The sequence below is a fragment of the Myiozetetes cayanensis genome, unplaced genomic scaffold, assembly GCF_022539395.1.
Source record: "Myiozetetes cayanensis isolate MyiCay16 unplaced genomic scaffold, myiCay2020 scf2-11, whole genome shotgun sequence".
Taxonomy (NCBI): Eukaryota; Metazoa; Chordata; class Aves; order Passeriformes; family Tyrannidae; genus Myiozetetes; species Myiozetetes cayanensis.
In genome coordinates, this window is record NW_026087411.1 from 108,925,002 (window position 1) to 108,952,705 (window position 27,704).

At 40.8% G+C, this 27,704-nt stretch overlaps 1 protein-coding gene across 2 annotated transcripts in view; it reads left to right on the forward strand.

The window, feature by feature from the left end:
* PTCHD4 (patched domain containing 4) overlaps window positions 1-27,704 on the forward strand; it is a 95,362-nt gene that overhangs the window by 10,086 nt on the left and 57,572 nt on the right. For both annotated transcript variants that reach the window (XM_050314634.1, XM_050314633.1), the window contains exon 2: window positions 13,677-14,157. In XM_050314634.1, the coding sequence (XP_050170591.1) occupies window positions 13,677-14,157 (481 nt within the window). The remainder of the gene's footprint in view (window positions 1-13,676; window positions 14,158-27,704) is intronic.

Sequence of the window (27,704 nt, forward strand, 5' to 3'; positions counted from 1 at the left end):
TACTGTTTGGTGAAGGAGCAGTTTGGGGTGTGGGATGGTGATTTTGGTGCAGCATCAATGTATTCAAGAATTCATATTCTGCCGTGACTTCTCCTTTACATTGATTTTCCCATCATAAAGGAGGACTGTGGTACTGTTGGGGAAATTCAGAGATCTTGTTGGAGTTTTATGAGCAATCTCACACTTCTTCCGTGTAACATCAAGAGGTCAAAGACATAAAAGGTTTATAAGGTCAGTCTAACGCGTTCTCTGGCCTGTGCAGGATTATGAGGAAACCATAACAGAAAAATTAATTCAGATTGGCTTGAATGGGAAATCAGTCATGTGGGTTGGAAACTGGCTGAAAGATTGTAAACGAAGAACCATGATAAATGATAATGTAACAAGTTTATGGACGGTATCTTGCAGGGTATCTGGAGAATTTGTGTTAGGTCTGGTCTCATCTAACATCTCTATTAATTATCGGGAAACAGAACTGAATTGCACAGGAGTGAAGTTCACAGATAATATTAAACAAGGAGGACATGTCAGCAGCAGCTGAGTCAGAGAATTTACACAGACAGAACCAGAGCAGTTAGAAAACCAAACAGAAAATAATGCCATTTTCTGAAGAGTTTTATTTGCAATCTGGTGCCCAAGGGGCAATGTAGGGTCCTCCTTTGGAACAGATTCCCGTTAGTTGAGTTTTGCAAATCAAAAAGTGAAGGTGAAGCACTTAAATGATATGACCAAGGTCAAAGACAAAGTTTATGTTGAAGTTGGGATTTTACAGCCCCCAGGCACTTATATTTACTTCTGACTCTGACACTGATTTGCAAGGATGGACATTTCAGTACTTGATGTTCTCCTTCGTCCTTCACCTTCATGTAAATCAGGCTCTGCAGGACAAACACATCTTCCTATGTTGAGCTTGAACACTGCTTTGGAGGCTATAGATGGTGTGTTAAATTATTGGAGAAGCCTTGGTTGTTCCTTTGCTTTGGTCCTTTTGTTATCTTTCTAGAAACAAATAAGTCCTCTTCTGGAGGCTTGTACTGACTGTGAATTTTTGACAGGTGAATCATCTGATTGTTCCCCAGCATCTCAAATTCAAATATCCTTATGCTACTAATGTCACAAATTGGCTCCATTTCATCCATGTTGAATTTTATCATTTATTAATTATATTCTGGTTGTGCCAGGGAAAGATTATAATGGAAAACATTTTTAAAACTCAAATTTCTGTTCTTTTTTGTCCAACTCGACCATGATTGCAGACCAAGTGTCTAGGAAGAGGCTGGTGATGTTTGTGAAATGAATTGTAGAGTCAGACCATTTTGTCTCCTTTTCTTGACAAATGTCCACAATGTCAGGACCTTTGCTGCAGTGGATGGGACCCGGTTTGGTCTTCAGAGCCAGGCTGTGACCCTACCACTGAGGGTCCACGATGTCTCAGTTTGTGGATGCTCATGCAGAGAGTCACTATAGGATCACTCATCCCAAAGATGGGATCCATTTCCTCTAATCTGAGCCCTTTTCTATTCAGCATCTGACCTAAACTGTGCCCAAGGTGCAATCACAGGAGAGAAGGGCGAACCTCCAGAAGCAATGCATTTCGTTTTTTCTAAACATCTACATTAGGAGGGGATGAACTCATCCTGCAGAGACAACATGGACCAGAGATCTTTACAGAAAAGAGTTACATCGGGTGAAGCATTTCCAAAAGACCAAAGGAATGATCTGCACTTGCACTGACATGAGAAAAAAATTCCCAGAATGATTCCATGGGCAAAATCTAGGCTTATTCTCAAGTCCACTGCAATTTTGTCTCACTCCAAGTCTCTGACAGGGTTTTGAAAAACTCTTTTTGAAAATTATTATTAGACAGTTGCAAAAGAACTAAAATACATTAATCTGAATAAGGAATTAGCTCCCACTGAAAGAACTGGAATTAAATGCCATCCTCCTGCAAAATAGATTGCCAGATATTGGCAGTTTATTGCAGCAGGGAGACAGAGATTTTGCATAGTGCTCAGAAGACAAATGCTAAGATTCCATCATCTGGTAGTGCTTTACCATCTGATTACTCTTTGGCTTACTCTATCAGAATTTTTGCTTAAATATTTGTTTGAAGTCCAAAGGTGGCTAAATACCACAAGGTCCCACCATCTGCAGCATTTTTGTTTTAAAATCAAAAGTCCAGCCCTTCCTGTTCTGCCAGAACCAAAACCTTTCCAAACAGACTATACTGATATAGACTGAAAAATCACTTTGTACTGCAGGGGATTAGGACATTTTTATTTTTCTTTTTTTAATATCTATTGCATTAAAGTAATTGTAAAATGTCTCTTTGGGGATAAAAGTTTTGATGTCCTGCAGGGAAACGTCTCAAATAAGTTGAAAAGATGGTTGTCGATGCTATTATTGTTTACAGTGACTATTCTGCGTTTCTCCAGAAGTCCTTTTACAGAGTTATTAAATAATCATCTTTCTTGATATCTTTAGCTCATTCTTAACAGCAGCACCACGTTAACATCTAGGTACACATATAACATAACTTCAAGCATTTTAGGAAGGTACTGGTCACCGGATACTTTAGGAGGACTAAAATCCCTAAGAAAGAGTTCCTGAAGGAATGAGATTCAGTCCATGTACGATCAAATTTGCCCTCCAGACATGCCCTGTTTTACTCTTTTCCTGGAGCAGGCAGCCCGGTACTCCTGGTATTTCCATCCTGAAGCTTTGGTTAGGCAGCCTCAGGACCCCAGAGCCTAAATTATGACTCTCTGTCGTTGTTCGAGCCTTGTTCTGGCTGAAGAGGCACATCCAAATCAGAAACTCTGCTTGAAGTTAATTGTGTAGTTGAAGTAAGGACAAATACTCAGCTGTGAAATACAGCCACCTTGAGGATGGAGCCATTCAGGTGTAACATTGCTGACATTACCACCAGACTGTGGGGTCTGAGCACAGAAATTAAAGAAACTCTTTGCCAGCTGGCAGCAAGGAGGTGATGAGGGGATTAAATCTTTCTTCTTCTTCTTTTCTTTTTCCCCCTCCTGTTGAATTTGCATAAACCTGGATTATTTCTCCAGTCCCTTTCACCACACACCACATGAACTGCTGCTCCCAAGCTTGGCAGGGAGGAGATGCAGTCTCGGGATGGAGAGGGAAGGGACCTCTCCTTTGGCAGCATCACCAGTTCGCTCTATGAAAAACAGTGACTGAGGAAAATCCAGCATCAGATGGGAAGATTTTTTGAAAACAGGCAGCTTCTCCAGCTGTGTGTTTGCACAGCACATTGCACAGCAGGGTCCTGGGCTGTGCCAGAACCTCACTGGTGACCAGTGATTACGGTCTGAACCGAGACCTAGGCGTCTGCTGTACTTTGTGTGGGTCCTCCCAGTCCCCCACAGCACAGAGGCTGCATTGAGATAACTTTCCAGGCATGCAGAGCTTGACCAGTAGCAGTTGTTAACAGCCCCTGCAATCTTTAGATTAAGATTTTGGGACAACGCAAAATTTTCTGGTTGTCTCACACTGTTGTTTATCACTTGTTTGCCATTGCAAATGTGCCCTGTGGTGTCTGAGACAACACGAGACACCCTCTCCTACAGAGCATGACAAAAAATACAGAAATCTGACCATCGTGGTGTCATCAAACCTTGATTGGGAGAGCTCTCCACTTACAGATGATGCCATGAGCTTCACTTTTTTAACTGGAATAAGAATTTAAAAAAACCTGTTACAGGATCGCACATGACAACACCTTCAACTCTGTAGGCTGCTAAGAGTATAAGATTTTACCGTGAAAGGCACAGGTTGCAAGGTGACCTTGAGAAAGATTTTTATAACTATAAAAGCTATCTGCTGATGTTCATATGTGGGGGTGAAAAATCTCTTTGGACGTACTGAATTCAAAAGTACCTTGGGTGGGAGTCAGCAGATCCCCAGCTTCAGTTAGATTTTAGTGCACAAACACAGGCCTACTTAAATGTCTCATTCCTACTTCCCCTTCCCAGATTCTAGTCCAATATAGAAAAAAAAATAAGAAGAAAAAAGGGAAAGCATCTGAAACTAGACATTTTTTTGGCTCTCTCCAGCTAACAAATGGCCAAACTCATTAAAAACCAGTGTGTGCTGGAGAGAAGGGAGGGATGCTTCACGGTAGAGAAGTTGCCTCACAATGCCAAATGTGAGACTCAGAAAAAGGGAAAAACTGATTAATTATCTCTTAGAAGAGAGGAATTTTCAGCTAGAAGTGTTAAGTGTCCTCAACTGTATCTCCTTTGTGCAGTATCTTTTTATATTTTATTGAGCATTGTGAGAGTAGAAGTTCCTGATAGGACTTGTATAAGAGTACAGCAGCATCTTGCATTTAAAGGCTGAGCTTAGTTAATCCTGCTTCACTGTATATTAACCTCAAAACCACACTAGCCCCAGAATCTTGCCACATCACACTTGGCTCTGTCTTATTCTCAGTTACTTCTTTTCTTCTTGCCTTTGATAAAACATTTTTGCAGTGTTTCAGTACTTTGGCTGCAAGTCCCCAGAGAAACCAGGATGAGCAGAGACAGACAAAATTAAAGAGATGTTTGCCAACATAAAACATAATTTAAAAAGAAAAAAGCACCCTTTTCTGTGTCATTATTGAAACTTCAGATTGTAAGAGCTTAAATGATCCTGTGGATCTGCTTTACTCCTCACTTTTTGTTCTTTACTGTTTGTTTTTTAACATTTCCTTTAAACGGAGTAATAAAACCAGGCAAATCCAATCCCTTTTGTTTCCTGGCAGGTTTCCTTCCTATTTCTTGTGTGCGCTAAACTTCAAGCAGTGTAGGGAAAACAATTAGAAGAGGCACACAGCAGGATGCTCACAAAGCAAGAGGGCCCAGAAACCTGTCAATGAAACTCCTTTTAGGATCTCCTGTTAGGGACGATCATTGGATCCCATTCTTATGCCCCAACTTGTGCTTATGGAGTACACGATGAAGTTTTTCAAGCAGTTTTATATCTTTTGCTTTTGTTGATATGGAAAGAAGACAAGAAAGGGGATTTTCTTGATTTTTAGTATTTTGTACTGTCTTCTTTATTTTACTTTAATAATTAGGATCTTGTTTAACCTATAACTCCATGGACTTCAAGGAAGTTAAGGTTAAACATTCTCAAGAGACAGAAAGCATTCTGGTGGAATACTGTCCTGTTTACTCCATTCAGAGAAAGCCATAGCCCTCTTGAGATAACAAAACTCTCCTGAATTTCACCAGGGTACAAGATAGCTTTAATTCATTAATCTTGCTTACTTTTCATAGCTAATTTCACTCAAATTACTGCATTTGGGACAAGGATTTCTTTATTAAAAATGAACACTTCCATTCTTTTGCCTCCTTCCAAGCAGCTCATTTAACTTTTTTGTTTGTTGAAGAGCTGGAAAATCGACAATACTCTGAGGCTCCCAAAGGCATCTTCCAGGTGTGTCATGGAAGACACTGTCTTGGTGCATCATGGTTTAAAACTGGACAGAGGCTGAACATTGGACTAGATGGACCACTGGTCTGCACTGAAAAAAGCATTTCTTGTCTTGTTCTGCTCTTTGTTATTTTCTTCCTTTCCTTTGAGCATTTTTAACATGGAGTTTGAGCTGTAAATGAAATCAGAATTAATATGGAGTATTCATTGATTAAAAGTATCCATGATATAGATTCCTAGGGATTGCCAAATATGAGAGACGGTAAACATGTCCTTCAAACACATTCCTGCATACATCAGTGTGAGTGTTTAATTGTATATATCCAAGTACTGGGGTTTTGTGCAACTCTCTTGAGCCACTTCTGTGATTCCTGCATTTCAGTGATTCTTTCCTGCATTTCTCCTTGGCACAAAGAAAATCCTTTGGGATGAACAGTAGCTGTGGACAAGGCCGTGGAGACAAGGACAATTTTTTTAAATTGGACCTGGATATTCTTCATGGCTTAGCAACTGTCAGATGCTGAGATATTGTCCTAGTTTGCATAGGTAGAAGGCCACAGCTGCACCATGTGATTCAGGAGCTTGGATTCCCCCTCTTAAAGCTGTGTGTCCTCTCCTTCCAAAAGATGTTTAACCTATCACCTTTGTGGTGATTGCTTTCACCATCACCATTCATCCTGAAGGATTTAGGGGCCAGATGCATCTTCACCTTTTACTCTGTGATACCAGGCAAGATCCACTGGCAGGGACAGGCTGTGAGAAGCAGAGGATGATCCCAAGGTGCTGCCTTGAGGATTTGTAATTCTTGGGCAGGGCAGAGCACAAATCCACCTTCCTCCTGAGTGAACCATCCCACTGGTCCTTAGACTGGGCACCCAAAGCAAGCTGTGCCCTTCATACCTGTATCCATCTCATGGGGCAGGTGAGCAGCCACCAGTTCACCTGCCTGAACTGCCAGTCTCAAAGCTATATCATTGCTGTGCCTCTGTCCTGCTCCTGGTGGAGGGGAGAGAAGAAAAATGCAGATAGATGAGCTGTGCCATGAAATCATCTCCCAGTGCTTGCGCTGTCTGTAACCCCCCCATCTTCCAGCAACACCCTTCCCCACTTAGGGAGGTGTGTGATCCCAGCCAACGTGGGTATTACTCATCAGCTTCAAGGACACCACCGTGTCCTTGGGTGCTGTTTAGGACAGCTGGGGACAAAGCTGTGCTGGGCAGTAAATCTATTTCTCTTTTCCCAGAAGAACTGGGATGGGATCTGAGATGGACCAGGTGAGAACTTGACCTTATGAGAGAAGGGGTCATTTAAGCAAAGAAGAGCTTGAAGACAGGACAAAGAATGAAGGAGTTTTGAAAAGGATGTAAAGGCAAAATACAGTCTAGGAGGGAAGTGGAGTGGAACTGGTCTGGGAGGGAGAGGTCTTATCTTGTATTTTCATTCCCAAAGGATATGTAGGGGAACCAGAAAGTGAAAGTAGAGTCTTTTCTACTTTTCTTCTGTCCTTCCTTTGTCTTGACAGAGATGCCCAACTGAGAGTGGTGAAACACAGCAACAACTTGCCCAAAGAAGTGATATAGATTCCCCATCTCCGGAAACATTCATGTCCAGGTTGGATGAGGCTGAGCAACCTGTTCTAGTTAAAGATGTTCCTCCTCATTGCATGAGGTTGGACCAGGTACCTTTAAAGGTCCTTTCCAACCCCAACCACACTATGATTCTCCAAAAACCTGCTGGAGAGATACTGAAGGAACTCAGAACAGCCTGTCCACTACCAAAAGCTCCTCCATACAGAAGAGCTCTCTAACAGCAGTCACACCTTTCTATTGCACCCTTATGAATCCTTCCTTAATTTGATTTACTTGGAACGAATAGATCTGTGTTAGAAACATTGTTCTTATTCTTTATTATTACTTCTACAGTATATAAGTCTCTTGAAACACTTTTAGGTTGTTCTTGTCTCTTTTAAATTACCAGATAAAAACTAGAAACTCAAAGCTGTAATGGAAAGGAGCACAGTCCCAGAGTCATCAGAAAGAGATGCCAGATGGTTCTGGTTGTCTTTTGGCTGTTTTGGATACTTATTCATTTGAAAATCACACCAGTGGTCAAGGATTTCCCTGGGAGAGGGATGAAGGTCCGTGTGTTTGTTAACCTGCAGGATGTGCCTGTAAAGGGACCAACATGAGCCAGGAATGATAAGATAGGTCACGTAGTTTTGTGTTTGCATTTGTCACTGAAGGTGGTTAATATCTCTTAACTTTTTAACATTATAAAGGTTGGGGCCAAGTCTTAAGTAATCTCATACCTCTGCTTTAAATGGAGAGAAAGAGGTGACTGCAGAGATTAAGTCTGGGTTTGACTTGTACCTCTGGATGTGCCTGACTCTTTCCAGTGACTATAAAACAAATTTGTTTGACATGTTGGTGAGCTGAGCCTCATCACTGCCGGGTAGCCGGAAATAATGAATTGTTATTTATTCCATCAGAAAGTTAAAGGTTTATTTTCTGTATAATTTGTCATGGTCACTTTCATACGTTTCACTTTTGCTGTGTGAACAGACTCTGTGGCCTTTGCTGTGTCCCTGTTCCCAACCAGCCAAAGTGCAGTTCTACATCAAATGCACTGCCCTCAGTGTTAACTTCCTGCTGGATGCTCCCTCCATCCTTCATCCACACAGAATAGCTGCACAGGGACAAGCACTGCAAACATCCTTGTGGGTGAGCAAGAGCGCCTACACAGCTCTGAGAGCAGGAAAACTGCTACGTAAAAATGTATGGAAAATGCTGAATGAATGAATCAGCATTATGTGCAACCGTTGGAAAGGAATGCTTCAAGAATTCTTGGTAGTTGGTGGCTGTGTAATAGGGATCGACTGGTACAAGGTCTCCATGGATAACTGTACCAGTGACAGAGAAATCAGTTTGGTTGAGGAGAAAGAAAGTCCCTCTAAAGTGTTACAGTGAGGCTGAAGGATGCAGGAATAGCCTGACATGTTAAACCTTAAATGAAAGGGGATTTTACCTTTCCTTGAAAACTGGCAACTGGCTGAAAAACAACTGGCTTCATGCTAACCTCTGTGGGGTTTAGCATAATAATTTCTGTGACCTACAGTAGAGTAGGAATGTCCTTATCAGAGGGAGAAACAACTGCATTGATCTCATTAGGATGTTTATCACACAATGTATTTCAGCAGACATTCCTGGTTGTCCTCTGATGAGCATTTTAAGCTTTTAAGATAAAATAGAGTGTAACCAAAATTGCATATTTTCTTCTAACATTTCTATAATGTAGCTTGATAATGATCTATCACTCCAGTTGATGAGAGGTAGCAGTTAAAGAAAAAATAAAAATAGAGATAAATTTGCTGTCAAAGGTCCTGTAGATGTACTTGAATAAAAGTGATCTGGCAGTAGGGAACAAGGGCTCCTCTCCTCACCAGAGATCTAAAATGAGTTTTAAACTCTCACCAGCCCTCACCTCCACTGAGCAGGGCCCTGGGAAGGCAGGAACCATTCCCTCTCAAAGAGACCTCATACCCTCCCTTTTTCCTGTGAGAGAGAAGTCATAGAATCATAGACTAGTCAGTGGAGGCTGATGGCATTCAAAGCAGAGATGAATCATAGAACCATTTACATTGGAAAATACCTATAAGATCATGGAGTCCAGTCATTGACCCAGCACTGCCAGGTCCACCACTGAACCATGTCCCTCAGTGCCAGTCCTCATAGCTGGCATCTTCCCACCATTTGCTTCAGTGACTACAGTCCTACTTTCTTTCTGACTTAATGTGATCTTGGACAAAGAAAATATCCCAGTAGAGGATAAGGCATCCTGCCCAGGGCAGTGACCACACAGAACCCCCAGGGTGGGAGTTGAGATTGCAGCAGCTGCACTGAAATTATTAAGGAAACAAAAAGGTCCCAGGTAATTTAGTAAAAAGAGAGTATTGCTCATATCCCTCTGGGGCTGCATCCTGAGAGGATCTGTGCCCACATGAGCACCAGTAAAAGATATTTAGCTCAGAAGAGCAGCTGGTTTTGTTTAACCTGGGAGGCCCTGCACTCAGCTACGGAGCAAGCCAAACATCACCATGCCATTTACACATCTTCTTAGGAAATTAAGGATCCAAGCATCTCTTACAGATGGGTTTCTAGCCTGATATATGGAAGGGGTTTATTCTGTATCCTTCCATTCACTGTTAGTAATTTTTACTGCTGAACAGACAAGAAGTTTGGATTTTCAACCACCTGCAAGGTCAGGTCTGCATAAACACAGATGGTGAAGTCCATCATGGAGAGGGGAAGAGAAAGGTGCAGCTTTTCATGACTGTCATCTTAGCTCTCACTCTCCTCTCTTTCAGAGTCTAAATATACCAAACAGTTTTGGGGCATGTAGAGAAAGAGAAGGGAGGACACAAAACCCAATTCAATAGTATCCATTGAAGCAAAGATTTTAGCTTGGCCCCTGTTTTAGGTCAAATATCACATACCTCAGCAAGTGATCTTTACTTCATGCCATCTTTAAAGGCGCTCAGATCTGGAGAGAATTAGCTGCCATCAGAATCTGGGAGAGCAGACACTGTGAAGTATTCATTAGATATTTAAAAAAAAATGTTAAAGAGAAAGAGAAAGATACATGGACACAGCCTGGAAATCTGAAATTCAGGTTCCAACCATGCAAGTGACACTGCTAAAGACAGTTAACACTTTATGTTGTAGATCCTCTGGAGATACATGGGTATAAAGTGGTATATAACCAATAACTATTATTATGACTCTACTTTTTTGAGTTTGTTTTTCTGCATATAGGAACAGAGAGTATCAAGAGATATAGGTAAAAATTGTAAGGGGTCTGTAGTCTGAAACATGAAACTATTGTTATGAAATTAAAAATAGCAGCATGTAAGCATATACCAGAAAGGACATGCTAATTATCAGTAGAAAATGTTTTTTCATGAGGAACTATGTGGAATCTGCTGCAAAACCTGCCTGGTTCTTCAGGCATCACTTACACAAGCCACTGTGGCCTCATTTTTCCCAGACCTGAGGCTTAGTCCAGGAGCTTAGCTGCTCATGTCTCCTTCTTTCATTAAGGTGGTCCTGGAGGGCAACAAAGACCTTGGCATAGTGAATAACTCCTTGAATTTCCCATGAGACACCAAGAAAGAGTGAAGTCCCTGGCTTGGAGGCCTCTTGGAGTCCTGTTGCAGCACTAGATCTCCATTTTCCTGCATCAGTTGCCATCTGTAAAATGGGATGAAAGGCTATTTTTCCCCATATTTTTCTGTCTTCCTCCCTGAGATTGTAACCACTGCTGGAACAACCCTACTCAACACAACAGGAACTTTATCCCTCTTTAGAGTGTTTGGCAAAGGCAACACATGAGGGAATGCTTTAAACTGAAAGAAAGTGGATTTACATTAAATATTAGGAGTATTCCAGGATGGTGAGGTGCTGGAAGAGGTTACCCAGAAGCTGTGGATGCTCCATCCCTGAAAGGCCAGGTTGGACACAGTTTGGTCTAGTGGAAGGTGTTCCTGCCCATCATGGGGGGGAACTCAAGGATCTTTAAAACCTCTTCTAGTTGAAACTATTCTGTGATTTTGTGATTCTCTAAGATCTGTATTAGAGAAGGGTTCGATTTTCCCATGTGTTGTGGTGCCAGATTCGTGCTTGCATGTCATAAAAGCAGCAAAGGCAAAGCCCTTGCTTAGATAGGAAAAAATCTGCCTTTGGAAGCAAAGGAATGGACAAAAGGACCTCAAAGAAACCCAGCATCTGTGATTTCCTCGATCCCATCTGAAAGCTTGCTCTCTGTTTTGCTGACATATGAGCTGGGTGCCCTGTTGTACATCAGTGTAAAAAATAGCTGTTATCTGCTGTTTCGTGGGAGATATGGCAGAACATGATTTATTTGTGGCTGCTCTGCTGCCCCTTTTGAAATGCTGCCGTCTCTCAGTGCACTTTTTGCAGGGGAAGGCAGATGGTCATCGCAAAGTTTCCCATAACCTTGCCGTGTGTGCTGCACAGTGAAGCAATGAAACCTGAATTACAGTGCATGGGCTGGGTTTGGAGCTAAAGTTTTGTTTGGAGCTACAGTGCTGCTAAAGCCTCCTGCAGCGGCTGCAAACCTCTTAATGTCAGCACTGCATGTACACTCGCTGAGGAAATATGACATTTCTCCCTAAAATTTCAAAGCCAGTGCCAAATGGGATTTTTAGCTGCAAAGTTGCATCCAATGTGAACCGGGACTGCATTGTTCAAACATTAATTACTGGCTTGGAGATGTATTTTTTGTGTGCATATTAGGTGTGAACTCTCCTTAGAAAAAGCAGAAATAATCCATCAAAACAGGATTCTCGACATGAAATGGTGGGGACGAGGATTTTTTGGAGCCCAAGCAGCACCAGCTGCCCCTCTGTGCCAGCTGTCTCTGCTTGTGTGACATTTGCAATGAGGCTTCAGGTGATTTGAGAAGCTGGCATTAGACTGCAATTCACCTTTCGTGTCAGCTCGTGCCAGGATACCTTGCCAGAAGCCGTTATTTTGGTGGGAAATAACAACTGGGAATAGGGGGAAAATGAACTTCTGAAAAGCATTTTGTCACGTTCCCTGGGCTGTGGCAGGCAAATGCTGGAAACAGTGTGAGCTCCTGCCATGAAAGCAGGCATAGGCAGAAATTTCTCAGTGGGAGGATTACCTCCTTTACATACCTGATTGGAGGCAAGGTGAGTACATAAACCATTTTCAGCACTGTCTCCCAGTTTCTGGTATTTATTTGCTCTATGAGCAGACATGCTAGAAGACATCTATGTTTCATAAAGTCCTGCTTCATTGATTTTTCCTTAGGATGGGAATCATTACCATGAATGGGTCTGGCAATTTCAGATAATGACCTGTGTGAAGCACAGGTGCTTCTAGAAATGGTTAATGTTGGATGTAATAGATTTTAAAGTGTCTCCCTCAAATTGTTCTGGCCTTTTGCAGATAACTGCTTCCATGTGTGTGTGTGTAGGGCAGAGCCTCTCCCAAATTCAAGTTGTCAGCTCATTCCCATAGTGTGTTTAAGCAAAGAGTATTATCTCATGTGAACTCACTGCTGCAGGATGCTTTAGACATCAACTGTCTTGATAATTTTATGTTGTTATTAAATACAAGAGGAAATAAATCTGAAAACTCATAATCCAGTTTATGTGGGGGGGAAAGCAAAATGTTATTTGGTGTGCAACAGACATGTAATCCCTGGGTTTAGACTTTTTTGATCAAAGATATTACTTGTGCTGGGACAGTTTTATCCACTGAGTCTTCTTCCTCAGTTTGCTACTGGATTTAATCTTCTAAATCCACACAAACTTCTGTTGTCTTGGAAGGGGCACATACAGTTGTCCTAGAAAACTAGAATTACCAGTGGCTTAAGACCAAGGACTTTCCTTATAGGACCTTCCTTACTAAACCCTTCCTTCAATAAAAGAAAAAAATGTCTGGTCTTGTAAATAGACAGAGGTTGATCTTGAATGTACCTGATGTGTCCTTTACTGATTGCCATGGAGTTTTTTGTGTCCTAGCATACATCAAAATAAGTAAGACCAGAATAAGGTTTATATTGTTTATACTCCTCCCCCCCCATCCTGGTTAAATCCAGGTATAAGGTAGATTCTTTTCTCTGTGCCACTGATATAAATCCATGAAATCTCAAATAAACAATTCAAAAAGTCTGATTTTAATTCTATTTTTCTGAAGACGGAGTAGCCATTAAACTTTGCGGATCTGTCTACATTTACATCTGTATACTGAGGAAAGAGGCTTTATCTTCTGTACATTTCCAACTTTTAAGAACCATTTCCAAAGTGTCAAGAAACCACAAATTTTCCAAAAATTGATCTTCATCTCAAACTTTTCACAGTAATCAGCAATTTGTCCATCATAGTTAAATGTGGAATGGGGCAAGGAGCTTGCATTCCAGGTTTTGTTCCCTGAACATCTGGGAACACCTGTGACTGCAGCACAGAAGTGCAAATGAGTGTATAATGAGTAAGACAGACTTGTTTCAAGGAGCAGGGGTAGATCCCAAAGCCCACTGAAGTGCATGGCACAGCTCCTGCTCAGTGCAGTGGCCTTTGAGTGGAGCTCTGGCAGTGTCTGTGAGAGGAAGGCAGAGTCAAACACTGTCACTGTATCACATCATATGCAGGATAACAACACGCTCATCTCTTTTGCTTTCTCTCCCAGGATGGAAGGAGCAGTTTTATTGGCCACCAGCTTGGAGGGGTCATGGAAGTGCCAAACAGCAAGGACCAGAGAGTCAAATCAGCCAGAGCCATCCAAATCACTTACTACCTCCAAACGTATGGCTCTGTCACCCAGGACCTCATTGGGGAGAAGTGGGAGAGTGAATTCTGTAAACTGATGCACAAGATGCAACTGGATCACCAAGATCTGCAGCTCTACTCTCTAGCATCCTTTAGCCTCTGGAAGGACTTCCACCAGACCAGTCTCTTGGCCAGGGGCAAGGTTTTGGTGAGCCTGATGTTGATTCTCCTGACTGCTACCCTCTCGAGCTCCATGAAGGACTGCCTGCGTAGCAAACCTTTCCTGGGACTCCTGGGAGTACTCACTATCTGTATTTCCAGTGTCACTGCGGCAGGGATATTTTTCATTACTGATGGAAAATATAATTCTACTCTGTTGGGAATCCCTTTCTTCGCTATGGGTAATTATTTATCTTCATAATAATAGGATTAACAGAGTTTAATGACAGGATTGTAAATTACATCCTGGGTTATAAAGTGCAGATTTTACCTTGAGTGAAAGTCTAAGTCATTTTCATCTTGTTAAATTGATCTGTGTCTTGCCAAAAAAGAAAAAAAAAAAAAAAAAAAAAAAAAAAAGAGGAAGGGGGGGGAAGAAGAAGGAAAGAAAAAGAAAAAAAGAAAAAAGGAAAGAAAACAAAGCAGTAGCAACAATAAAGAGCAAATGACATTGCTGGAATCTCAGCCAATGTGAGAGAGGGGCAGTTTTATTGATCTCTGTTACAAAATGAAGGAGAAATTGTTATTGAAAACTAGTCAGCTCAGCAGACAAAATGAGTACATGTTGACCTGACTCTGATGGGAGGCCAGCTGAAAGAGTAAGTTAAATAGGAGGATGCCGAGAAAGGGCAGATTTTAGCATTGTTCCTGAGGAGGGATTTTCTTCGAGCTCTGTCTGTGGAGCAGAGGGGAACGAGTTGGTGTAAAAATAAGATTGATGGACTTTATCTCAGAGAGGAGATTACTGTTGTGGTGTTTGCCAGGTTGTGAGCATGGGGGCCTGTCAGGATCTGCAGGGGGTAATCCCTAGCTTTGTAAAGTCCCAGATCAGCTGCACAGATTTTCTTTGCATTGCACCCAGAGAGGGGAAGGTGTAGACAAAGAAAAAACGTAAATCCCAGCTCCTTAGGCAGCAGAGTTGATTCCATTCCTTCTGTTCTCGTTCCGGTTCCAAGCATTTTCAGTGCATCCATGTGGTTAATGAGTTTGCCAGGAAGCTGCATTGGGAAGGCAGAAGGAAAGGTGCCCAGAACAGCTGTGGAGGCAGAGTTGCTCAGTATGCTGTCACATCAAAGTTTGTCAGAGTTTTGCCATGTCACGAGTTTGAACCCTAGTGATGACTCTGAGCAAAATCTCAGCAGTGACAGCCCAGACACAAACTCCACCATGCTGGTAGAAAATCTTACCTATGGCCAGAGCACTGCATCTTTACAGTTAATTTCTTAAATTCCATTTATGCCTCTAGTCCTCAAGCCCAAGTACTGTTATGGTGTTGTTATGTAATATACAAAACCACAAGCTAGAGTCAAGGTTTGGAGAAGGGTCTTACATTTTTCTTAAAAATGTCAAAAGACCACAGTTTCTTGATCTTACCCTCATGAAAAGTTCTGTAAGGGTATGCATCCCCCAACTCCCTGCCTCCTATTTCATCTCTCTCCTAATAATTCATCTGTGTCACTAACAAAAAGAACTGAGCTGTGGCCTCTTAAGTCCTGCTCCCAGCATCTCTGGAGCAGCTGCTTGAGGTGGTAAAGACTGGGATGGAGTGGATGGTCAAGATTCCAGAAGGGAAAGAGAAGAGTGAGGCAAAAGCCCACAGGGAATTGCATGTTTGGTTCAGCTTCATTAGTACAGATAAACAAGGCTGTGCCAAAGCCTCTAATTCAATCATCTGCACTGTTAAATTATGACAATGGCCCCTGACATGGGCTGCACTGTGCCAGCTCTTCAGTTGTTCTGTGGTGTAAGAGGAGTTGATGGAAAGAAAGTGCTGAGAGGGGAGAAGGGAAGAATGCCAGCAGAGAGCATTCCAGGCTGTGACAGGGATGGATCCTGACTTGTGTGAAAGGTGTGGGCTTAGGACACAGAGAATGGAGATAAGGATGACAATGAGGAAGAGGGGGTCATGCTTGTTATCAGATTTTGGCAATCTTTCCCTTGGGTGTCGAGAGGTGCATATCAAAGGAGGGACCAAAATGCACTTGTGCAGCAACTTGAAGTAAAGGCAAAAAAACCACTGAAGTGATGAAAAGCACCTTTCTTAAATTGTGTATTCTTCTGCTGATGTCTCTTTTCAGATGGTTGGAGATATGGGTGGCTCATATCCTTTGCTTGACAGGTCCCAAACTTGCCAATCCCAAAAAACCCCAGTGCCTGACGGTGAAATTTGTTTTCAGGGCTGACTTCGAAAGGATCAGCATCCACATTGGGCAGGAGTATCCACTGAAATGGCAGTAACATTGCTTTCAATTTATAGCTTCCCTGCAGTTTCTGAAAGCAGAGTGCCTCAGTTTCCCACTTAACCACCTAGGTAATCCATGACTTTGATTGTTGTCTGAAGAAAAGTAACATTTATAACTTTCTGTTGTGTTTTGCGCTGTCATTCTTGTCACAGCCACTGCCAAGAGCAAAAGAAAAGGGAGAAAAAACAACCTCTCTTGAAGTGAGGTATTTACAAGGATTGCTTCTATAATATTATATTGAATGAACTTCAGGTTGAGAGGGAGAATGTTTACGTAAGCCTTCTACAGAAATTTCATTCAGGAATCTCAGACTGAATTGGAAATATCGTTAGAGAACAGCTTGCAATGCCTGGGAACTGCTGCTTTTAAATATTAGGCAACATTTTTATAGTTTACTGAAGTAAAAGACAGGAAGAATGCCTTACCAAAGTCCTGCTGGGTTAGACCCTGCAAAGAACCATGTGCCTTTAGTTCCTTAAACAGCAGTGCCACTTAATGAGACCTTGCTGTGCCCAGAATGTAGCCAGGGCCTCACACCTGGGCCCTCACAGGGCAGCATTTTCTGTTGAACCCAGTCTGTTATGAACTGAGCTGACATGTCAGAGCAGATCCACTGAATACCCCAAGACTGTTAATTCTGTGAGTCAATAAAGAACTCTGGTGCATATTGTACCAGTGTCCCTTGCTACTGGCACAGCAGAAAGCAAAGAACACATCAAATAATAATTGAGTGAATATAGATGAAAAAGTGTGCTAGGTGGAGTTTCCCTGAACTGCAAATGCCAGATTTGCAAGTCAAACTTTTGAAGTCAAGTCACTTAAATTAAAAAAATAAAACCAGGCAATAACAGTGACAAAGTCCCTGCAAGTACAATACAGAGTACACAGGCAGCTTTAATTCTGGCAGCTTCTGACTTTGGAACACTTCAGCCTGACATTTGCAAACTGCCCATTTAAAGTATATTTGTTTGGTCAAAAATATACAGTTTCTTCTACCATTCACTTTTCAAAGGATTAATTTTAATGGAAATTCTGTGGTGTTCTTCTGTGCTTGTTCTTTTCCCTGCAGAGGTGGCAGGATGCTGCCCCCTGAATGGCAGGAATAACCCTGGATGTTTAGGTCCACAATTCCTCTGGCAGTGCAGAGCTTCTGTGGGTTTCAGTAGCTGAGAGAAGCCTATATAAAAATATTTATTATTTTTCTAAATTTAGACTGAATTACCTACACCATAATTATTTACTGTAGTCCTGCTGTGAGGGAATGGTCTGTTGGGATAAATTACATCTCTGATATACTGAGGGAAGAGTGTTAGCCCCGACTGGCTTTTCTCTTCTTTATCCTTGAAGGTGTAAAACTTCTTAACTTAGGTATGAGGTTAGTGGGGTAAAATCCTGCTTGCTTGGACTCCCTCTTCCCAGTGCCACAGTTTCCTCAGACAGCTCCCTCAGGAAAACCAGTTTCCTCAGTGCAGTGTCTATGACTGCATTTTTGGAGTCAGTGAGGAACAACTCTTCAGAAAGATCCTGTGCAAATAATGCTCTGGTGCCAGGATCTCCTGCAAAGAGGAGCAAGAGAGGCTGATTTTCAGCTGTTCCTAACCCAGACAAATGGCTATGTATTTTGAGTTAATGAAAAGGTGCTTCTTTAGTTTCAGAGCTTCCTCCACTAGGAACTGAACAGGACCTAGTTGTTTTATTTGTCTTTTTTGGTTTGTTTTTTTTTTTTGGTTTTGTTTTGTTTTATTTTAGTAAGGTTTTAATAGCCTCCACATGAAATCAGAATATGGGACAATTCTACCTTGCATTTCTCTTCTAGGACAAATAAAACCTGCAGTTTCTGCTGCAAGTTTTTCACCAGCAGAGCTGGCACCACTGGCTGTGTTTCAGATAGGAGATAGAGGGTGAAATAATTGAGTTTCAGGTTTGTGCTAGCCCTGGTTAGATGTTCACATCTGCCTTTTGTGTTTGGATTCACAACACAGTTTCAAAGGGGTGTTACGTACGTGACATAATTATGGTTTCCCATGCCTAATCATCACTAATTAATATAACCAGAAGGTTAACTACATAATTGAGATATTATTGCTCCCATGATTTGCTTTTTAATGCACAGGAACCAGACTGATATCATCAGGGAGATAATGATTTAACTCAGCTGAGGATCCAACTGTATTTTTTTAAATGCAGGTGTATCAATTATTTCATTTTACATTGTAATTGTTTTTGGCCAGCCCATGAAGTGCCTCATTATATAGATTAGTGGAAATCTTATGATAAAAAAGCACCTACAATATAATTATAGGGTAATTATGCCTTTTGTACTATAAAGTGCATGTGTTTCTTAGAAGACTGGATTCACAGTGGATGTGAGAAATATTTCCTGTCATTTGTAAAAACAGACCACGAAGACCATAAGATCTTCATGGAAACAGCTCTTTGTTGCTGAGTCTTTAGAGAAGATTAATCTCAGTGGATGACCCACAACACATTGCAATATTGCTATCACTGTTATAAACAATAACACTTCTAGTAGTGATGTAGTAAACAGATACAAAAACTTTAGGAAGCAATAGGCTACCTGTATCCAGCAGCAACCCCATACCTGATGCAAGAGATTGAGATGGATGACAGAGATTGTACTTACAGTGCAGAACTTTCTGTTAAAATTCCCATTATTCCTTGCCCTGAGTTATTCAAATGGAAGGAGGAATCAAGGTAAAAGCAGACAAGACTCTAGGCAGCTATTAGCATTTCAGATAGAAACCATCTAACCTCTCTCAGATGGTAGTTGTTAAAATAATGACTAGTAATCGCCTTTCAGTAAATTTGAGATGTCACAGTATTACCATTAGTGGTAGAGTTGTGGAAAATTGGCAGAAAAAAAAGGTCCTGGTACTGATGAGGAATTTTTTCTTTCAAACCTCAGAAGACAAATGTGAAAGCCAAAATGTGCGTTATCACTATTTACCTGTACGTGAAGTATCACGATATTTTAACCTTTGCTTCAAGCAATGGACTTTCTAATTACAACTGTGACTTAGAAATATTTCAAGAATGAGTCTGACTTTGGTTTTGTCCTTTTGATGCAGCAGTAAAGCAAATCCCATGGGAGTCTCATGTTATATGATCACTTCCTATCTGCACAAGGAGCAAGAGAACGACGCTTTAGAGCAAAGGGACCTACTAACATAAACCCCCAACACTCCATGCCTTAGAAATGCAGCGAACCTCTCATTTTAGATGACAGTTCATGTCCCCGCTCAACAGATCATTAAGGGCTTGGAAATACCTTGTTCTTAATTATAAAATGACTGCTCTTGACTTTTACAGTGGGAAATGGGAATAACAGAAAAAATATATAGATCAGCAGGGGGAAAAATGGAAAGAGATAAAAATGTTTAAGATTACCAATTTTGATGGGCAGATAACATAAATAATTCATATGAATGAGATTAGAAATTCTCCATATTTGTAAAGTTGATTTCCCCATAACCTGGTGTATTCCCTGGCAAGTCTATTCCCAGTTGCAGATTTTTTTCTGGATTGGAAATCTGGTTGGATTATTTTCATTTCTGTAGTAAAGGTTAACCTCCCAAGAACAGTCTTTCCTGGAATTCGAGTAGAACACTGAAGTCTTTCTGGGATAATCTTCTACCCTTGCATCATGCAGCCTGGCTCTGCAGCTACGTCCTGGAGCATTGATGTGTGGGCAGAGGCAGCAGGGCCAGGAGTATTCTTCTCTCCTCAAATACAGTCAAGATGAGGTTATCTCTGACTGAGTCCTTTGGCCCTTCTCACACCCAGCAGAAAGGGATATACAAAGCAGCCCAGCCAGCCTCAGTCCCAACAGCAGTGTTTGTAGCCCCTTATTTTGGGTTAACAAATTGAAGTGACACAGCCTTAACTGCCTTTGCAGGCAATGGGAGAAATCAGAAACTCAAGTTATTTGGACCATCGCTAACTAGATATTTTGAATGAGCTGTGTTAATCTCTGGAAGGTTCTATCCATCTCTGAAAAAGCTAGAGGTTACTGCCTAGACTTGAGGTTATTCAGCTGTTAAAGTAGAGTCATTCCTATGACTGGTTTATATTTAGGGTTCTTTATTGGATGCACCTTTTCTGAGTGTTGATCTAATTTAGATTGGACCTTAGGAAGAACTTCTTCACAGAGGGGTGATTAAACATTGGAACAGGGTGCTCAGGGAGGTGGTGGAGTCACCGTCCCTGGAGGTGTTTAAGGAAAGGCCAGACCTGGCACCCAGTGCTATGGTCTAGATGAGAAGGTGGTGTTTAGTCATAGGTTGGACTCAATGATCTCAGATGTCTCTTCCAACCTGAATTTGTTATGTACATAAGCTCTAAAATATGTATCCATGTACAGCAGATATGCATAAACTGCCTTGAATCCCTTAGAGATTGAATTCTAGCCCTCCTTTTCCTGCAGAGACTTAACAGAAGGTCTCTTATCAATCCAAATGTCATCATTCCTTAGGGCAGTTGCTGCACCCCAGGAGATGGGTGTACAGGTCTCTTGGTCACTGACTCTGAGGCTCAGGACAGGTTGAAGCATCCACCCTTGGGTCGTTGTCCAAGCACAGGCCATCACTCCTAGATCCTCCACAATGACAGAGCAAATACAAAAGACATTCCCTGGGTTTGTTCCTTGAGAACAGTCAGCTAAACTCTTCCTCCTTCTGACTCTAGTCGGAACTCAATTAACCCATTTGTCCCAAGAGAAGCCTCCAAGTACAGTTGTCTTTTATTGTTATTGTTAAAACAGCTTCCTCAGCTCTGTCTCTGCAGACAACAGACTGGTAGCTGTCACTGGGGCTGCTTTTAATTTGCTGCAAACATTTCTAGAATCCTTTGGAAAAAGTGGTTCAATAAGAGAAGAGAGTATGCTTAAAGCTAAAAAGTCAAAGGCTGAAAGGAATGGTTTGCTTTTGCATTTAAAATGTATGTTTATTACCCAATCAATATACCAATTCTGTTCTGATAGAAAAGGATATTTCCTTTTCAGATGCTTCACACATTTGTCTGGACACCTCTTGCTTTCATTTTTCCACCCTTTCATGGCAATACTCATTCCTACGACTAGGTTATTTAAAGTTCTTTATTGGATGCACCTTTTCTGCGTGTTGATCTCATTTAGCAGGAGTTTCATTCCTTGTGGTTAGTGCGTATCGATGCACATTACGTTTACATTTGGCTAATTTGGGCTGGAAGGGAGCTGCATCATGGCAGAAATGATTTAGCTCCACGTATATCATCCCTAATAGGGCACTGACAAATCCAGCCTTGAAGAGTACCATAGCTAGCAATTCCATAACCTGCCCTGACAGCTTGTTCCAGTGCTTAAACAACCATATATTTATAAAGGTGTCTCTTAACATTTTCACTGCTGCGCCTATAACTCCAGAGTCTGTCTGGCCTGACTGCGGAGTGCAATTTTTCTCAGTATTTATGTATATGCAAATAATTTTAAGCTATTTTGTATGTAAGGATGTGCTTATTTCAGTTTGGATATTATTTCCTGACAGACCTTTTTCTCTTAGATATTTTAATGTAGTTAGCACTTGCCTGTGAGCTCCATTCTTATGGGAAGATTGATGGTGGCTTCTGGTCTCTGTTGGAGCACAATGGATCTGCAGGAAAGAGTAGATCTGGTATAGGCTGATGATGTGGCCTCGTGTTCTTTAGTGTGTTGTGGAAAAATTCAGTCTTGCATTGCTGTTTCTTTTTAGCTGGGCAGGAAAGGTGGGCTCTGCTGTGCAAGGAAGCATAGAGTGAATGATCCCATGCTCTATCAAGCATGCTGTCTGCTCACCAGGTTCCTCTGCAGGGAAATTCAAAGCTGTGACTCTGGTCTTTGAGTAAAAATAAAAGGTAGAAAATGCTTTTACTCTTTTCTTTTTTCTTTTCTTTTCTTTTCTTTCTTTTCTTTTCTTTTCTTTTCTTTTCTTTTCTTTTCTTTTCTTTTCTTTTCTTTTCTTTTCTTTTCTTTTCTTTTCTTTTCTTTTCTTTTCTTTTCTTTTCTTTTCTTTTCTTTTCTTTTCTTTTCTTTTCTTTCTTTTCTTTTCTTTTCTTTCTTTTCTTTTCTTTTCTTTTCTTTTCTTTTCTTTTCTTTTCTTTTCTTTTCTTTTCTTTTCTTTTCTTTTCTTTTCTTTTCTTTTCTTTTCTTTTCTTTTCTTTTCTTTTCTTTTCTTTTCTTTTCTTTTTTTTCTTTTTTTTCTTTTCTTCTTTTCTCTTCTTTTTTTCTTTTCTTTTCTCCTGGAACACATTTTGTGTGCAAATCATTCCTGGAACTCACTACCATGAGATACGGTTCTGTCTCGAAATTCAGCCCGATGCAGAAAGGGTTGGATTTTTACACAGTTAGGTAAAACATTATTATTAGGTAAAAAATTATTCATTATTTTGAATAATATTGCAACACTAAAACATAATTGTAAGGAAGAAGTATAAAAATTAATGACCATGCCCAAAGACACGGTTCAAAAATGGGTACAAAGAAATCTCACTTGTGAAGAATTTTTCCCATATCTGCCTTCTTTTAGTCTGATAATTTTCCCCTGAAGAGTTAAGAAAAGGATACAGAACTCAACAGACCATTTGCCAAATGTTCTCAATCAATATTTATCTGCTGTATTCATCTGCGATGTTAAAAACTTTGCATAGAATTAAAGGCTTAAAGAGTCTATTGCAAATACCAAGCCAACTAAAGAGACCTCACTTGCTACTGTATCATTTATATGTCCTTTGTGCAGCCACTAGCTAGTTGAAGTTTTAATAATTCAGTTTTATCCTTCCATTTCTGATCCCTTTTCACTCCATTTCCTTCCCACGAAGTGACTTCTCCTCTCTGGTGGGATATCTGCCTGCAGTAACACACAGAATGCTGGACCCACATTGGCTCAGGGCTCACTGCTCCAAGTAATAGCAGCCGCCCATGTTATTCAAGGAGTATCTTTCACTTCATCATGATATGCTTGTGTTCCTGGCCTTCAGACATAGGTCTGACAGCTGTGAATTTCCATGTGTTAGTCCTGCCAGATGTGCAGAAACAGGTCATGTTTCATCCACACTTTTCTGATGACGAAATGAGGAAGGAGATGCTGTTTTGGGTGCTCAGCATGGCAGTGAGAGCTGCAGCAGCAGTGGATGCAGGCACAGGGATGCAAGTGGCACCACCACTGAATGGGATGAAAGCCTCAGGCCCTTGCAGCTGTGGGTCACTAAAGATGTTCTTTAGTTTTTGTTCTACAGGGCTGAGCATACTGACCTCACTGCCTTGACTGGCTGTTGAGGAGGATAATTGCATTTCTATCTTCCTCCAGTTCCCCCTGCTGTGCAGGTTAGATGCGGTGTTGGTGAGCACCGCCTGGCTCCAAGCACTGTGCAGATGCGGCTCTGTGAAGTTTTTACCCAGATGTGGCTGTATTTCACTGGTGAATGCAATGGCCTCATTATGTGGCTCAGCAGTCTCTAAAATCACTCTGTGTTCCCTGAGAATACATAGCTGTGCCTCAGCACATTGTCTTTGCATTTTCCTGCAGTCATCTCTGGTATTTCAGCATTAGGGAATATTTTGCTCATATTCTGTATTCCTAAAGCCCAAGGAAGAAAAACAATCCTTTACAGCCTGGTATGACACTTAGACCAGCCCAACCCACACATCCCAACCCATATTCAAATGTAAATTTTTCCCGGAAATGTTAAATACTTTAGCTTTTCCTGGTGTTATGAACTCCATTGCTGTTGATATCCTGCTTATAAAGAAAACTATTTTGCTAGCACTGCCATGACTGGTTATTCTGTACTATGTCATTTTGCAAACTTTGCACAAATTCAGAACTGTGGATATAACCTACTAGAGGGAGCACTTGCATTGCTTTAGAGAGGGCACCTGATGGCAGATTACTGTACCCGGTGAGACTCTAGAGGATGAAAAATTCTGTGTTTCTTTAGGTTTCTAGTTGATATTTTTACTATTACTGTTGAGAAATTATTATCCTCAGGGGAGGGCACAGAGCTACAAGAAGCTGAAGGCAGGGAGGTGTTCTGTATACTGAGTGCAGAGCTTCTGCTCTTCTACAGTACTTAGAACAGTTTGGTACAAAGGTTTCTGTTAATGTAATTTAAACCTTCTAAAACTAGACTGGGAGACCTGAGAACAAAAAGCCTGTTTGTGCTTACAGTAAATATCACTGCAAAAGGAAACTGCAAAGAGCAAAACCCAAACTGTTCTAATGCACAATCTTCTTATGGTAGCAGCTGAAAGAGAAGACGACCCCACAGGAGAGATGTTAACTACATGACTGAAAGCATTACCAGAAAGTGCCATGCTGGAGCTGTAAAAAAGCTGACTATATCAGGGGAAAAGTAAAAAAAAAAAACAGTGCAAATATCCCTCCCATCTCACTCCCAGTCAACTTCAAGGCACCATTTCTAGCAGTGAGAGCTGCTGGACTCACCTAGTCTATTACTGAAAATGCAGAATCATAGAATCACAGTTTGGGTTGGAAGGGAACTTATATATCATCTTGTTCCAATACCTATGCTGTGGGCAGGGACACCTTCCAGTAGACCAGGTTGCTCCAAGCCCCATCTAACCTGTCCTTGAACATTTTCAGGGATGGGGCAACCACAGCTTCTTTGGACAACTTGTGCCTGGGCCTCACCACACTCACAGTAAAGAATTTCTTCCTAACATCTAATCTAACTCTACTCTCTTTCAGTTTAAAGCTATTCTCCCTTGTCCTGTCACTGCATGCCCTTGTCAAAGTCCCTCTACAACCAGCTCAGTGCCTTTTATAGTCCCTTAGGTGGGCTTTCAACTGCTCTCCCATCAGAACTGAGAAAAAGTGAGGACTTTATCATGCAGTTAGCCTGCTTTTAAATGAATAACCTTGGAAGGATATTGAGGTAGCAAACTCTTTACTAATCATAGATACAGATGTTCCACCTCTTTCTTAGGTTATTGGAAGTCAGGCAATGCAGTTAATGAAGCAAGTCTCAAAAGATCTCTCTTACGTGGATTTTGACCCCTAATATACTGATTCTTTCCCTGAGGGAAAAATAATGGAATCCCTTTACAGACTATTTAAAAAAAAAAAAAGTGTAGAAATTTATGATGATTTTGAAATTGGTCAGGAGGCATGAAAGTAATTGGTGGTCAAGGGCAGTTGAACAAGCCCAAATGCATAAACAAATGTAGAAAACTAGGGCAATACAAGGCAAAAATATCAATCCATTTCATATAAAAGAAAAAGTAAAAAACTATACATGTGGTTCAGTATTGCAGCAATGAAATCGTTAAACCTCATCCACTTGGGAGTTTTGTTCAGAAGCTGGAAAAGATGCTTGTCAGCTTTTAAATTTCAAGAGTATTGTCAGTACTCCAGGAGACCTTTGCTTGTCCTTTGTGACCTCCTTCACCCAACCCTGTCACGTTTGCATACCAACTTCCCTGGGACCTGCCACTGCATTGCCAAACACACAACAAACAATGCATTCCATAGGAAACTTTGTATTTTGACTACTGTTAAATTCTCCTTGGAGTTTATTCAATGTTTCTTTGAAATGATGAGCATACTTTTAGTTTTATTAATCAGTGACACAAATGTCCCGTTTAATATCTTTTACTGGAGCATATTGAAAGATTTTTAATTCATAGAGGGGATTATTTGTTCTGACATTAGTAAGGAAAAGTGAAAGTATCACAGATATTGTTGAAAAACAAAGTCCTTTTTTAGCCTGCAGATCAGGTTCTTTCACAACTTTTCCCATAACAGTGTGGGAAACTGTGCCACTGATCCACTAATAACTTGGATAGGAAAATGGAGTACACTGATAAAGTTGTTAAGAATTACTTTTGTTTTCTCATAGAGAAGATTGGTTTAACTTTACATGACAAAACAAATCTGACATGTTTCAGGATGACAAATTTTGGACTAATATCCCTCTACTGAGTTTGGTATATTGAGTAATGGGTGAAATTAAAAAGGAAATTTAGGGCATCGAATCCAGCTATCCAATCCATCCTATCACTGGATCCCAGGCAGAAGAGCTCAGCACCTCCCTCTCCACATCCCCTCCTCAGGAAGCTGCAGAGAGCAAAGAGATCACCCCTCAGCCTCCTCTTCTCCAAACCAGACAGACCCAGAGCCCTCAGCCTCTCCTCATAGGATATTCCTTCCAGCCCTTCCACCAGCCTGGTTGTTCTCCTCTGGATGAATTCCACTACCTTAAAGTTTTCAATTGGAATTTCACCAAAGCCAGTAAAATTAACTATTTCTCATAAATTCCTTAGAAAAGGAATGGTCAAAAAACCTGTCAGTAGTCCAAGTGTAAGAAACTTTTTACTTCCTCTGATAACTTTCTAGTTTTCATAATTTTCAGAATCTTTACTTGCTATTCTAAAACCTCATTTTGCTTTTCCTCTGGGGGCAAAAATCTAGATGTGAGAAAATGAATAAAGGAAAACATCTAGGAGTTCCTTTTGCTTTTTAAATTGTAAACATGAAGGAGGGAAAAGAATACATTTTATTAAATAAAATATTTAAGTACAAAGGTTCCAATAATTTTATCTTCTAAAAACTTAATGCTAAATATGATGGCAACAGGTGTTTTAACACCCTAGATCAGACATTCATCTGGAAAAAAATCAGTAAATTTTCTGGCACAAAGTTATTTTTTAAATGGTACAATAATTTTGTGCATGATATCATGGAAAATATGTCTTACTAGATAAACCTGATTTTTAAAAATTAATCTCCAAGCTTACAGGAGAAGAGAAACCATGCTGGCATAGTTTATTTAAATAATGGTAATTTGATTTACTCCTGCACAACATTTTGATGCATGCATGTATTTGTACTGCATTAAATCACTGTAGGTTATATTAAATATCATAATGAAATATTAAATCATAAATGTATGCTCTTCCCTCTGTGAAGACATAAATAATCAGGCAAACAAATTTTTCTCCTATCCTATTCAACATCTTTCTCCATGTTCTGGAATGAAAAAGAAATCAATAGTAGTAAACTTCTTGGATAATGCAAGGTTTGGCAGATAAAAAATAATGAAAAAGCAGCCCAAGCGCATCGTTAAGCAGCTCATTTTGTCGACATGTGCTCCATCACAGTTAAGTGCTGGATTATGCATCTAGAAACAAAGAATGTATTCACGTTTGCAAGATGAGCAATTGCATTCCCCAAAAACGAGAAACAATGAGATCACAGTAGATAATGCAGTGAATATGAATTCCCAGTGTGGTGCTGCTGTTTACATGGGAGGATGAAATGGCAAATGTCTGTTAGGGAAAGAATGGGAAGGTGACATCAGTCAGGAGAACAACTTTAGGGAGATGCTGTTTTGGCATTTTGGGTGGACTCATATGGTAAAATGTAGATACCTATCATGTATCCACTGATTCTATGGTACAATTAAACTCTTCCTAGAGTATTTTTCAAAATAGACTA